The 14,780-nt window shown below is 42.3% G+C and overlaps 1 protein-coding gene across 6 annotated transcripts in view; it reads right to left on the reverse strand.

Annotated features, from left to right (window-relative positions):
• DEPDC5 (DEP domain containing 5, GATOR1 subcomplex subunit) overlaps positions 1-14,780 on the reverse strand; it is a 127,576-nt gene that overhangs the window by 61,918 nt on the left and 50,878 nt on the right. For all 6 annotated transcript variants that reach the window (XM_040349692.1, XM_040349708.1, XM_040349699.1 and 3 more), the window contains exons 17-21: positions 12,799-12,872; positions 12,659-12,728; positions 12,418-12,454; positions 12,190-12,310; positions 4,461-4,675 (exon numbers count right to left, since the gene is read on the reverse strand). In XM_040349692.1, the coding sequence (XP_040205626.1) occupies positions 4,461-4,675; positions 12,190-12,310; positions 12,418-12,454; positions 12,659-12,728; positions 12,799-12,872 (517 nt within the window). The remainder of the gene's footprint in view (positions 1-4,460; positions 4,676-12,189; positions 12,311-12,417; positions 12,455-12,658; positions 12,729-12,798; positions 12,873-14,780) is intronic.

A 14,780-nucleotide genomic window follows, 5' to 3' on the forward strand; every position in this document is an offset into this window, starting at 1 on the left:
GGGAATATAATAGATCCTCTGTGAATATACGTCTTCCTGAAGGGCAGCATTTCTGGACAAATGTATACGCTCACCACGATCTGTGCCCCTAACACTAACCAACTTCACCTTCATTGATACAGCAAAATTGAAGAGAAAAAGCTGGGACAGCCGCACTCCAAAAACGTTCCTTTTAATAAAACTGGTCACAAAAGTAACATGCCACAGCAAAAAATTAGCACAGCACTGACGCATTTCGCACTGTGCTTCAGTGCTTATTCATAGCTATGAATAAGCTCCGAAGCACAGTGCGAAACGCGTCAGCTTCTGTCCTAATTTTTTGCTGTGGCATGTTACTTTTGTGACCAGTTTTTTTAAAAGGAACGTTTTTGGAGTGCGGCTGTCCCAGCTTTTTCTCTTAAATTTTGCATATCATTGCATTGCCGGCACCCATGGTTTGGATCCAGTGAGATCAGTTCTTTGGTTCATCTGAGCGGTTATCTTTCTTCTCATTTCATTGAAACAGCATTGGAACAACTGGCTGAATTTAAGGAGTTCTTGGGGGGGGGGGGATTTTAACGTTAGCCCTGACCCCCTGCTCGACATGTCCCATACCAGACCCTCAAACTTCAAGCTTTCCTCAAATACTTTCATAGGACCCTCCAGTCCCACCTTTTGATGGACAGCTGGAGAGTACTCCACCCCTCAGGTTGAGATTTTAGCTACTATTCCAAAGTACATGACGTAGACACTCGCATAGACCATATTTATTTAGACCGCACTACTCTCAAGCTCCTTCAATCGGCGTCTATTGTCAATTTTACTATTTGCGATGATGCTCCGGTCGCGATTACTTTCACCCTGCCATCAAGGAACCCGTCGAAGCCTGGACATGGAGGCTAAACGAAAATCTGCTGGACAACACTGCAGTAGTGGATCAACAGGGTGAGTGACACCTGGAAAGCAGAAGACTGTATAGCGACTGGTAGGGGGTTCTTGAGACTGCTTTGTTGGTGTCTGGACAACACCTGGATAGAATATGTTTTCGACCCTGGACACGTGCCCTCTAACCTAGACACAGCTCTGTTGGAGTTGGCAGGACCATCCCTTAAAACCCGCATGCCACCAGGAACCTAGGGGGCAAGGGGACACTCCTCGCTGCAAGGCAACTCTAAGAGGTCTAATATTCCAATCATGAACAGGGCGCTTAGTGTGGGCATGAAAAAGGCTTCCCAGAAGACTTCAGGTATGATTTGGTCATCTCCTCTTTCTCCATTTTCTCTACTATACCTTTCAGATATTGTATACATCCCCTGTTACATGGATGGTGGTTTATGTCTTGCACACCATGCTGATGGACATAAAGCCCAATGCTTCATCACTGGAGGGGAGGCCCCCTCCCTCGAGGGTGGCACGGTTTATCCACTAGAGTGTTTAGCATTAGCCTCAGGTACCCCTGGCTCGTGTGGAGTGCAGGGGAAGGTTGGTTGGAGTCTATTTTGGCCCCCCTCCCTCAGTATCTGGCGCTGGTTAGGTGACCCTGTTTTTACTGGGAACTTATTAATAGCACCCGCTGGCTTAGCGCCAGCTGCCAAGCTATCACTCAGAGGCTCTTTTGTACCCATTTCTATATGCATACAAAATATGTTCACCGTGATTATTTCCAATGAGGCTTCCCTAAATCCCTAAAAACGGGGACAGCCCTTTGGCTATTTCGCTTAATATTCACCATGGTATTTCCTTTCTTTTCTTGTTTAGTTTAATGGGCATGTGATACATGCCCATTTGGATTCGAGACTTTATTCAGATACAAATGTTGGACATGACATGTTAATTGTCTTTTATAAATAAAAATTATACAAAAAACAAAAAGATACTAAAGATATGTGCAGCATACCCGATTCTGTATATTTGTGTTATGTAATCTGATTTTTGCTTTGTACATATACAGTGAGTGATTTTGTACAGTTGTCCACTGGCAAATAAATGATCAGTCTATAATTTTAATGGTAGGTTTATTTTAACAGCGAGAGACAGAATTATCAACAAAAATATCCAGAAAAACACATTTAAAAAAAGTTATAAATTGATATGCATTTGAATGAGTGAAATAAGTATTTGATTCCCTTTCAATCAGCAAGATTTCTGGCTCCCGGGTCTCTACTATACAGGCAACTAGCTGAGATTAGCACCCTCAGGGACCCTATGAAGCCAAAGCGTTGTAAATGAGCGCTAGTGAAGATACGGATGGCAGCAGGGGGGACAAGAGCGATATATTGGCTGGGGAGAGCACAATAATATGGCAAATAAGAAGTGCAAAGGCATGGCTTGAATAGGAAGTTAATGGGAGGAGCAAAGGGTTCAAGGTTAAAGAGAAACAAGACATACAACAAGGTTGTGTAAGGAATCTGTGCAGCATCCAAGGTGGCTCAGCAAGAAAAAATACTGCCAGACACAGCAGAGACTGTAGGTTCAGATCTGGATCCTGACAAGACCCTACTGTCATGGACTGCCTTGCCATCCTATTATTGATAACAACTTTGGTACATGTGAAAGTTTTTGAACAAGATAACTTATCTTAAAAGAAGGTAAAAATACCTTAGGGCTCTTTCACACGGAGCGGACCGTTTCTGGGTCCGCTCCGTGTGTCTCCGTCGGCTCAGCGGGGATCCCCGCTGAGCTGTTGGCGGATAGGGCGGTCCCCGCACACAGTGCAGGGACCGCCCTGTCTCAGCTCCGCTCTGCCCTATGGGGAACCGGATGCAGACGGACCGGTTTTACGTTGCGCCGGGTTTTGAGAATCGCGACGGGCGTAAAAAAAAAAATACGAGTTGCGGCGGGAAAAAAAAAAAAATTGAAAAAAAAAAAAAAGACGGCGACGCGGGATAGAAGGGTCTACTTTTACAAGGCCTAAACAGTTTAGGCCTTGTAAAAGCAGCCCTAATTTTACGATTGCAAACTAATACTTACGGAGAAAAAACGAAGCGTAAAAGCTTTGTGGATCTCCGTAAGTGCTAATTTGCATACCCAAAGCGGCATTTCGACTCGAAATGCCCCCAGCGACGGATGCGGTACTGCATCCTAAGATCCGACAGTGTAAGTCCCTTACACATGTCGGATCTTCTCCCTATCTATTGGAAACTGATTCTGTGGATCAGTTCCAAAGATAGAAACAGGGATACGCCGTCGTATCCCTTTTGTGGATCTGGCCCAATATTCCTACTTGTAGTAGGAGGGATAGGCAGAAAAGGGATTTTGAACCATTGCAGAACTTCTGGCTGAAAAACACAGGTAAAAAAAGTCCACAGATGACTCAGCCAACCAGATTTTACCTGAACCTGCACTTTTAAACAGGACTTACAACAATATGAAATCTAATGCCGAGTACGCACGGTCGAAATTTCCGGCAAGAAAAAAGTTTGATGTGAGCCTTTGGTCGGAAATTCCGACCGTGTGTAGGCCCCATCTGACTTTTTCTGTGGGAATTTCCGACAGCAAATATTTGAGAGCTGGTTTTTAATTTTTCAGATGGGAAAATTTCTTGTCGGAAACTCAGATCGTCTGTGTGCAATTCCGACGCGCAAAAAAACATGCATGCTCGGAATCAATTCGACGCATGCTTGGAATCATTGAACTTAATTTTTCTCGGCTCGCTGTAGTGTTGTACGTCACCGCGTTCTTGACGGTCTGAATTTTGTGTGACCGTGTGTACGCAACACAAGTTTGAGCCAAAATTATTTCGGAAAAAAATCCACGGTTTTCTTGTCGGAATTTCCGATCGTGTGTACACAGCATTAGACTATTTTCCATTGGTTACATGAGTTTTTAACCATCTGTGGTGTTCCAAGGTATTTGTTTTTTTACAATAAGATGTCCAACTGTCAATTTCGAAAACAATTAATTTTAACATACAATGTTTGGTGTATTGTTGGATATAAACACGTGGAGAAATGTACCCATTGTACTAAACCATCAGAAAATCACTATAGCATTTGAAACTCAATACTAGCTTACTTTTACATCATAAATAGAGAACAAAGCAAAAATTATTTATTTACCTTGTATATATACTTTACAATTGCAGCTGTTTTCTTTACATTTATAATCGTCACATAGGGCAGTTCAGCATAGCAGAGAACCTACAGCATACTGTTTAACAAGTCTATAGGGGTTGATTTAGTAAAGGAAAACTGCAAGTGCTGTTGCACTCCCTTTCCTCGCAGCTTAGTAAATGAGGTAAAGTTTCACTTTGTAAAGAATACCCAATCAAGTGCAAGGAAAATTACCACATTCTCCAAGCTCTGGGAAAAATGAGTGCAACTGCACCATCTATTTGCCTTTAATAAATCAACACCTTATTCTAAAATGATTATTAACCTATTAAATCTGCATTTTAAGTAAAAAGAAAAAGTCTCCTAACCTCAAAAAGAGTCCTTTTTTCAGTTTAGTTTTTTTTTCCAGCAAATAATATAACCAATTACCTCTGTTACTGGTGTATCCCAAAGAACTGCTGGCTTCATACTGATGGAGGTGTGGCCGTGGAATGAGAAGGATGTTTGAGATTTTGCCCAGGGAACTCTCATCTGATGCCTGGCTCCGTCCCTCCTCAGCTGGGAAGGGGCGACTCTGCTGGGAGGGGCTACAAGACGCATCGTAAGAACAGGAACTTTTCCGAGTCTGGGTTTCTCTCACTGGCCTGTGTAAAAGAAAGACTTTAATGAGACATAAAAAAAAACATGCAAAAGCTAAACATATACCACTCATGAGGCTTGTTTACTACAAAGAAATTAAACTGATGGCATCATTACTAACTATAAGCAAATTATCAATAAAATATTCCTTCAAGGGAGTATCCAATATCATAAACTGGTTGAGAGACTCCCTTGAAGGAATATTTTGGAACTGTCACTTCTTGAAGAACTGTGGCTGTACTATGCAAAGCTGCCAAGTCACTTAAAGTGGAACCAAGCTGTATCTGAGTATCACAAACTGAAAATCTGATCTAAATGATTTTTTAATATTCAAAGCAGTTTCGCCCATCCATGCTTAATTTTGTTGAGAAATCACTTTGAAATACATCTCCCTAGCATTTCTATCTGTAGCCATCCTGAGTTAGGGCAGATGATTTACTTACTGAAATCCATCTGCCCTTGGTTCAGGCATGAAGGCAGGAAGGCATGCTTAGCTAAGAGAAAGCCCCTCCTCCTGACGAAAGAAAAAAAATGCTCATAAAAGACTCCTGGGATGTATGACATAATGTCATAATAAAGACTCCTGGAATGTATGACATAAGCAACGGAATTTTTTTTTTTAAACAAGTAAAATATAACATTGTGAAGGACTTGTATGCAATTGCCTATATGCTTCAGTCTAATTCTCTCCCTGCTATTTTAATGCTGTGTGTGTTAGGTGTACAAGGTGATTTCATGTGTGACTCATTCCTCTGCATAACAGACTGTTGAAGTGCTAATGTCCCATCACCAGCCAGCTCTCTATTCTAAAGGGTAATTGATCTATTGTGTGTGTGAAGAAGACCTGTGTTTACCCTTAAGAGATGTGTCTTGTATCGTCAGGCTAAATGATTAGATAATTGGCTCATGTTAATTATTCTGATTGCTTCGTTGTAGTAATTAACTTCACTGATGTCATGATCTAAAGAAATAGGTCTGTCAGGGTCGGCACCGGAGTGTCTACCTATAATCTGTATGGGAGCCCAGTGTGTGGAAAGGGGGTGGAGATTTCATTGTTCTTTGATTGATGATTAGCTTGAAAACTGTATATAGCTAGCTGAATGCTGCCATTAAAGTGTCTCTTGTTCCAGCATTAAGCTTTGGCTCATGTGTGGATTATTAGGCGATTCCAGGGATTTCTACTCATGGAATACTGGGCGATTTTCTTTTATGGGAAGAAGGGAATGCTTGACAGGGATATTTTCTACTACCGTCACAAACATACCTTCCTATTAATTTACTAAAACTAGCAGCATAAGGACTAAAAATAGTTATACACAGAAAAAAGGAAAAAATTTGCTGAGCGAAGGGGGTTTGTGGGAAAACAAACAAACAAAAAATAACTTTTACTCCAAAAAGCTCAATAAAAGTGTACAAAAAAAGCACAAAGCTTCTGCAAGCTTTTATTAGGCAGAGAAATAAAAGCTCAAATGCATGTAAAAGCTGTTTTTTTTAGCTGCAGTGTGCATGAGCCATAAGAATAATAACTGGTGATCCTTGTTCAGACACATCCTGTAATAGGATGAAAACTGTCTCCCAGTTGTGCACCTGTGTGGTCACTCTGTCACATGCACCTAGGGTAGTGAGTATAGGTAATCGTGGTGATTTTATGCATGAAGGTACAAAACCTGTGTGCAGCAGGCTCCCACTACTGTCAATCACAGCCAGTGAGCCAATGAGGAGAGAGCCGATCTCTGTGTACGAATAGACACAGGGCAGCGTTTCAAGAGCGAGCCTACTCGGGTGTCCCCATAGCAAGCAGGAGCACTCCGCAGCAAGAGGAGGACCGAGGCTTCTCTGTGCAAAAAAACTGCACAGAGCAGGTAAGTATAACATGTTTTTTATTAAAAAAAATAAATAAAAAATCTTTAATAGCACTTTACTAACTATAAGCAAATTGTCAATAAAATATTCCTTCAAGGGAGGAAGGGTACGAAGGAATTCTGAGACAACAGGGTTATAATGCCACCTTAAGAATTGGACACTGGCAACAAAAACACTGTTGATCAGCCATTATAACCTTTCCTACTCCTGCCATGATTCAGTGGAACCTTGTTTCTCAGCCTATAGATTTGGATGGTGAGTTGCTTAAGCCACCTAGAAATGGTGGAACGAGAGGCAGGCCTACCCCTTAGAAAAGACAAACCGGGAGTCAGTCAGGCTGAAACAGCTTGTACCAAATCCAAACAAGGGAGGCAAATCTCCTTGGGATGAGCTGTTGTAGAACACAAAGATGGAAGTTCAATGTCCTGGTTAAGCGGAAAGGAGAAAAACCACCTTAGACAATGTTATCACTATGTAGAATAAAGGGTTCTCTACACGACAGCTGCCAACTCAGAAACTGAAAGAGTCCAGAGGCTGACAGTTGAGAAATACTGTATGTACAGCAGAAACAGCTGGAACATGAAGTTCTGCCCAAGACAGAAACTGGTCAGGTTCTCCTTGAACTCCCTGATAATTAATGTATGCGGCAGATGTGGTTCTGTCTCACTGATTTCGGATCAGATGACCTTGCGGTAGAGAGGTCCTGCATTTAAAAAAATTACAATTGAGTCACTTGCAGCTCCAGTATGTTGATTGGGCACAGGGTTTGCTTGGGTGAACAAGCCTTTAGCCTGTCAGGATGGCATATGTCTGGAGATTTTTTTTTCCCAGACTCCAGGGTTGGATTTCTATGCGACCATGCCAGAGACAACCTGTGCTTGGGTGTCAGGTGAATTGGTAGGTCCAAAAACTGTTCCCTAACTAAACCAGAATGTTGGTTTGCAACAGTTTGGAGTGGAACTGGGCATATGAAAGTGCCTCCAAGGAGGCCACCATCAAATCTTGAACTCTCATGCAAAAGCTCATAGACTACAGTGTCCGAAATTTGGAATGGAGAGTCAAGGAGTTTGCAGGGTTGCCAAATGTCAGTAAATTTTATGAACAATTTGTAAAATCCGTATCTGTCTATAAATGTCCATTACAATCATGCAGACTGCATGTCAGTAACGCACATTCATGGACAATGCAAAACTTATGGATTTTACAAACTGTTTGTAAATTTACTGAAAGTTGGTAACCCTGGGAAAGTTTGTCCTGTGGAAGAAAAACCCTGGACTGAGCAGTATCTTTGAAAAAGGTGATGAGTACTGAAAAAAAGTTTGGCAATTTGTAGATTTGTAAGGGAGCCCAGACTGATAACCTAAAGCCTCGTACACACGATAGGTTAACCAGAGGACAACAGTCTGAAGGACCGTTTTCATCGGTCAAAACCGATCGTGTGTAGGCCCCATAGGTTATTTAACCATAGGTTAAAAAAAAGACAACTTGCTTTAAAATTAACCTATGGATTGGTAACCGATAGGTCAAAACCGATCGTTAGTAGGCACGACCATCGCTTAAAAACCCACGCATGCTCAGAATCAAGTCGACGCATGCTTGGAAGAATTGAACTTCGTTTTTTTCAGCACGTCGGTGTGTTTTACGTCACCACGTTCTGACACGATCGGTTATTTAACCTATGGTGTGTAGGCGTGACAGACCATCAGTCAGCTTCATCGGTTAACCTATGACAACGGTCCTTCAGACTGTTGTCCTATGGTTAACCTATCGTGTGTACGAGGCTTAAGAGAACTTGTGAAGCTTAGGAGTAATGTCATCAGACTGAACCTCCACAGGCCTGCAAGACCCTGTCAAAGATCAGTCAATCCAGAACAAGCTCTAAAGCTAACAAAGGATCTTAAATGAAGAAAAATATCTTAATAAAGGAAAAAAAAGTCTAGAAAGATGGATGTGCCTTTTTCTGAAGAGAATGACATCCTTTCTCCTAGGTCTCTAGTAAAAAACTGAAGCATGATTGGAGTGGGAGGGGTTATATTGGCCGATTAACAATATTTTTTGTTGTCAGTGTCCAATTCTTCTAAAGGTAGCAGTGTAACCCAGATGTTTCAGAATTCCTTCTAACCCTGTATCTTTTATTGATTAGTATTGAAAAAAAGCATGGTGCTTTAGCAAACTAAATGGCATCCATTTAGGGTTTAGATCTACTTTAACCACTTAAGACCCTGACCAAAATGCAGGTAAAAGACCAGGCCCCTTTTTGCGATTCGGCACTGCGTCGATTTAACTGACAATTGCGCGGTCATGCGACGTGGCTCCCAAACAAAATTGGCGTCCTTTTTTTCCCACAAATAGAGCTTTCTTTTGGTGGTATTTGATCACCTCTGCGGTTTTTATTTTTTGCGCTATAAACAAAAATAGAGCGACACTTTAAAAAAAAATTCAATATTTTTAACTTTTTGCTATAATAAATATCCCCCAAAAACATTTATAAAAAATATTTTTTTCCTCAGTTTAGGCCGATATGTATTCTTCTACCAATTTTTGGTAAAAAAAAAAATCGCAATAAGCGTTTATCGATTGGTTTGCGCAAAATTTATAGCGTTTACAAAATAGGGGATAGTTTTATTGCATTTTTATAAATGTTTTTTTTTTACTACTAATGGCGGCGATCATCGATTTTTTTCGTGACTGCGACATTATGGCGGACACTTCCGACAATTTTGACACATTTTTGGGACCATTGTCATTTTCACAGCAAAAAATGCATTTAAAATGCATTGTTTATTGTGAAAATGACAGTTGCAGTTTGGGAGTTAACCACAAGGGGGTGCTGAAGGGGTTATGTGTTCCCTGAAGTGTGTTTACAACTGTAGGGGGGTGTGGCTGTAGGTCTGACGTCATTGATTGTGTGTTCCCTAATATAGGGACGCACAATCGATGACAGCGCCACAGTGAAGAACGAGGAAGCCGTGTTTACATGCGGCTCTCCCCGTTCTTCAGCTCTGGGGACCGATCGTGGGACTGTAGCGGCGATCGGGTCCGCGAGTCCCACGGCCGAGGTCACGGAGCTTCGGTCCGGGTCGCGGGAGTGTTTCGCGAGCACGCGCCCGCGACCCACCGATGAGCTTTATACAATCACGTACAGGTACGTGATTGTGCCCAGCGGTGCCATTCTGCCGACGCATATCGTCGTTAGGTGGTCCTTAAGTGGTTAAATACTTGATAAAATTACTTTCAAGATAAAAAATAAATTGGTTGTAAACCTCAGACATGAAATATGAACAAAGCGTATCCTTATAGTGTGTGTTAATCCAGAGCACTAAGGGCCAGATCCACAGCCAGCGGGTTTAACTTAAATCTTCCTATTTAAGTTACACCGCCGCAAAATTTCTACCTAAGTGCCCGATCCACAAAGCACTTACCTAGAAATTTTCGGCTGTGTAACTTAAATCTGTCCGGCGCAAGGCGTGCCCAATCTAATGGGGCGAGTCCCATTTAAATTAGGCGCGCTCCCGCGCTGGACGTACTGCGCATGCTCCCGACGCGATTTTCCCGACGTGCTTTGCGCGAAGTTACGTTACGCCGAGTTTTGTGAATCGCGGCGGGTAAACAAAGTTGCGTTTGGGAAAAAAAGAGATGCGGCGGGAAAAAAAAAAATAAAAAAAAAAATGTTGACAGCGTCGCGGGAAAGAAGGGTCTACTTTTACATGGTGTACTAACTTTCCACTTTGTAAAAGTAGCCCTTATTTTGCGTTTGCAAACTAACAACTTATGTAGAAATAACGAAGGGAAAGTGCTAATTTGCATACCCGACGCGGAATTTCTACGACAAATGCCCCCAGCGGCGGCCGAGGTACTGCATCCTAAGATCCGACAGTGTAAAACTATTACACCTGCCGGATCTTAGGAATATCTATGCGTAACTGATTCTGTGAATCAGTCGCATAGATAGAAACAGGGATACGACGGCGTATCCCTTTTGTGGATCTGGCCCTAAGTGTTTGTTCCTCTGTGATCATCACTTCTAATGAGTTTTCCTGACACCAAGAGAAAATGCTGACAGGGGAGGGCACAGTCTGTGATTGACATCCTTAGCTCTGTTCCTTTGTGCTGTATGAAGGGGGATGTGTCCCTTCCCTCCAATCACCTCTCTTACTGATGTAACTTCAGCTCCCCTCCCCCTGATTTTCAGAGATGAGAGATCCTGTGTAAATTCTGCACTTTGAATGGATGTAGGGGAAAGACGACTGATGATAGACAGGTACAACTTATGTAGGATAATTATTTCCATCATTGTGAATCACTTGAGGCCAGTCACTCCACTTGGTATATATAAGGGTGTACAATGACTTTACATTTTAGCTCAAAACGTGCACTCACTGAAAATATACTATGACTTTAGTTTATTATTCAGAGGCAATCTATAGCTAAGGAATGTCTGTGCTTTGGCATGATGATTAACCACTTCCCGACCGCCTCATGTAGATATACGTCGGCAGAATGGCACGGACAGGCACATCAACGTACCTGTACGTGCCTGCCTAGACGTGGGTCAGGGGTCCGATCGGGACCCCCCCCCCCCCGCTACATGCGGCGGTCGGATCCCCTCGGGGAGCGATCCGGGACGACGGCTCGGCTATTCGTTTATAGCCGCTCCGTCGCGATCGCTCCCCGGAGCTGAAGAACGGGGAGAGCCGTATGTAAACACGGCTTCCCCGTGCTTCACTGTGGCGGCGTATCGATCGAGTGATCCCTTATATAAGGGAGACTCGATCGATGATGTCAGTCCTACAGCCACACCCCCCTACAGTAGTAAACACACACAAAGTGAACACTAACTCCTACAGCGCCCCCTGTGGTTAACTCCCAAACTGCAACTGTCATTTTCACAATAAACAATGCAATTTAAATGCATTTTTTGCTGTGAAAATGACAGTGGTCCCAAAAATGTGTAAAAATTGTCCGAAGTGTCCACCATAATGTCGCAGTCACGAAAAAAATCGCTGATCGCCGCCATTAGTAGTAAAAAATGTTTTTTTATAAAAATGCAATAAAACTATCCCCTATTTTGTAAACGCTATAAATTTTGCGCAAACCAATCGATAAACGCTTATTGCGATTTTTTTTACCAAAAATAGGTAAACGAATACGTATCGGCCTAAACTGAGGAAAAAAATTTTTTTTAGATATGTTTTTGGGGGATATTTATTATAGCAAAAAGTAAAAAATATTGAATTTTTTTCAAAATTGTCGCTCTATTTTTGTTTATAGCGCAAAAAATAAAAACCGCAGAGGTGATCAAATACCACCAAAAGAAAGCTCTATTTGTGGGGAAAAAAGGACGCCAATTTTGTTTGGGAGCCACGTCGCACGACCGCGCAATTGTCTGTTAAAGCGACGCAGTGCCGAATTGTAAAAACCCCTTGGGTCATTTAGCTGCATATTGGTCCAGTCCTTAAGTGGTTAATATGTGTAATAATGCAAAGGTAGAGGAGAGCAGTTAGATAGTCTTACACATTTCATGCTATTAAGCTTTTAATCACAAAGTGACATCATTCACTGAAGAGCATAAAAAAGTGATGTATCCACTAACATAGTAAAACACAATACCATAGTAAAATATATCTATCATCATATGTACTGTCATTCTCTTTACCTAAAGGTGGTTGTGCGTTGAGCTCTGGATGGGCCTGGCAATCTGAACACCTGTGAGTCATAACCATCATAGTCTATTTGGATGGGTAGAGCATTCTCTGTCTCTTTGGGGCTTCCCAGTGCTTTAAACAAAATGGAATGAAACATTTATAAAAGATTTGCTAAGAACTGACTTGTAATATAAAATCCCATCCTGGACACAGACAAGTGAAGGCAAAATTGTACTTACATGGATCCCTTCCAATCCTGCCCTTGTCACTGTTCATCTAAATATAAAGATACAAAACTTAAGAAAGGAATACAATATTCTTGAAACATATAGAAGCCAACATCAAAATACCAGACAAACCGTATCCTTTACAGACCCAAAAACACGAGCTGGATGTACATTTTATGAAACACAACCCATTCACAGTGAGGTAATCAAATGCAACTGGACCGTGAAATCTTAGTAGATCCTTTTATTTTACCTTTCGAGCAGCCAGTTTGATGCGTGGAGTGAAGCCGCTATTGAGTGGTTGACTCTGTGATGTGTAGAAGCTGGAAAAGATGATCAGCATTAGACTATGTGCTAATGGAAGACTATCATCACTTGAGCTAATGTTCTCACCTATGGTTAATCCAGTGTGGAATGTTGTAATCATCCACAGGGCGCGAATCTCCAGGGCTACTCTTATTGTGCAGCTGCAACAACAATAACTGTGTAAACATCTGATATTTTATGTTCCTGTGGTTTATTAAAGATAAGCAGGGGATGCTGAAAGTAAATGCCCTGTACACACGATCGTTTTTTCCGACGGGATAAACTTAGGCGGAATTTTCCGACAGAATTTCGTTCAAGCTGTCTTGAATACACACTGTCATGCCAAATTCCGTCCGTCTAAAACGCGGTGACCTACAACGAGCCGAGAAAAATGAAGTTCAATGCTTCCGAGCATGCGTCGACTTTATTCTGAGCATGCAGAATTTCCGATAGGATTTTTTTCCATCGGAAAAAAAGAGAACATGTTCTCTTTCTAAACTCCGATGGAAAAAAGTCAGATGGGGCACACACACGGTCGGAATATCTGATGAAAAAATCCTGTCTGACTTTTTCCATCGGAAATTCCGATCGTGTGTACGAGGCATAAGAGGTATCTCTTGAAAGGAGGGAGAGATGAGGGCGCTCTGGTGAGGCTGAGTATCTGGTCCTTAGTAACAGTACTAAAGGCATCACTTAGAAAAGTAGCAGCTCTGGAGGGTCAAAAAGGAAAGACAAAGGCGCCTCAAAGTGCAGTGGTAAACAGATTTATTACAGGCACAATGGGATTAAAAATACTTGCAAGAGAGTAAGAGGTCATAGGCATATAATGATTTGTCCTTATGCGGATCACTGTAATCCTCGTCTGCCTGGGGGAGAGAGAGAGCTGTCCTGCAGCTGTCAGAGTATCTGGTGACGCGGTTTGGCAAGGAGGTGAAGATGCAAACAGGCGGCCTGGATTCTGGAACCAAGCTGGAACGCCCGCGGCCGATGTGACAACAGATAAAAGTGGTGGGCGGTAGCGCGTTTCGGAGCATGCACAGCTCCTTCATCAGACCTCTGACAAAGTAGCTGCACATGCTCTGAAATGCATTACTGCCCACCACCTTCACCTGACGTCACATCGGCCGCATGCGTTCAAGCTTGTTTCCAGAACCCGGTCCGCCTCATGGCATCTTTACCTCCTCGCCAATCCACGTCACCAGGGACTGTGACAGCTGCAGGACAGCTCTCTCTCTCCCCTAGACAGACGAGGATTACAGCGATCCACATGAGGCCAATCATTATATGCCTATGACCATATACTATCTTGTAAGTGTTTTTACACTCCATTTTTTACATTCCATTGTGCATGTAATAAATCTGTTAACCACTGCACTTGGAGGCGCCTTTCTCTTTCCTTCATGCACATATCTTGTAGAACCTAGAAACCCAGGACACATTATCGTGTAAACTTCATCAACTCCTGTGGTCATGAACTAATTTTGTGGAACAGGAAAGGGTGGGCCTGAGGTCTCTAACACAGAAACTAGTCATGTTTTGCAGAACAGAACACCAGAGTTATAACAGCTCCAGAGGCATTCTAAAAAGTTATATGAGCATGCAAGGAAACATATTTCCTGCCCATTTTTGACCTTTTATAGTGGTAACAGGGTTACTTACCTTTTTCTACCTATGTACATCTATCAATGACAGATCACCAGTCTTTTATATGCTTAGAGCTGTTTATGATTGGCACTAGATAAATAGCTGTCCGGTGGTTGATCCATCCAATAATTGCTGTGTACTGAGCTGTCATTAGACAGGTCAGTCCACAGAGACATTGTGCCCAGCAGATTCAAGGCACTGGGTACCATGTGATCGCCCATAACAGTGATCACATGGTACTGTTTACAGTGGAGATCTCTCCCCTTCCCATTACAACTGATTAAGAACTTATGAATGAGCACAGAATGAATGGATGGAGCTGTAGATTCTTTCATTCTGTTTCATTGAATCGTTTTCATTAAACTTTTCATGACTCCCACCTCCATTACACATACTTGAACCATGCGGTCTCCATGTTACCGGTA

This window comes from Rana temporaria, chromosome 1 (genome assembly GCF_905171775.1).
Source record: "Rana temporaria chromosome 1, aRanTem1.1, whole genome shotgun sequence".
Lineage (NCBI taxonomy): Eukaryota > Metazoa > Chordata > Amphibia > Anura > Ranidae > Rana > Rana temporaria.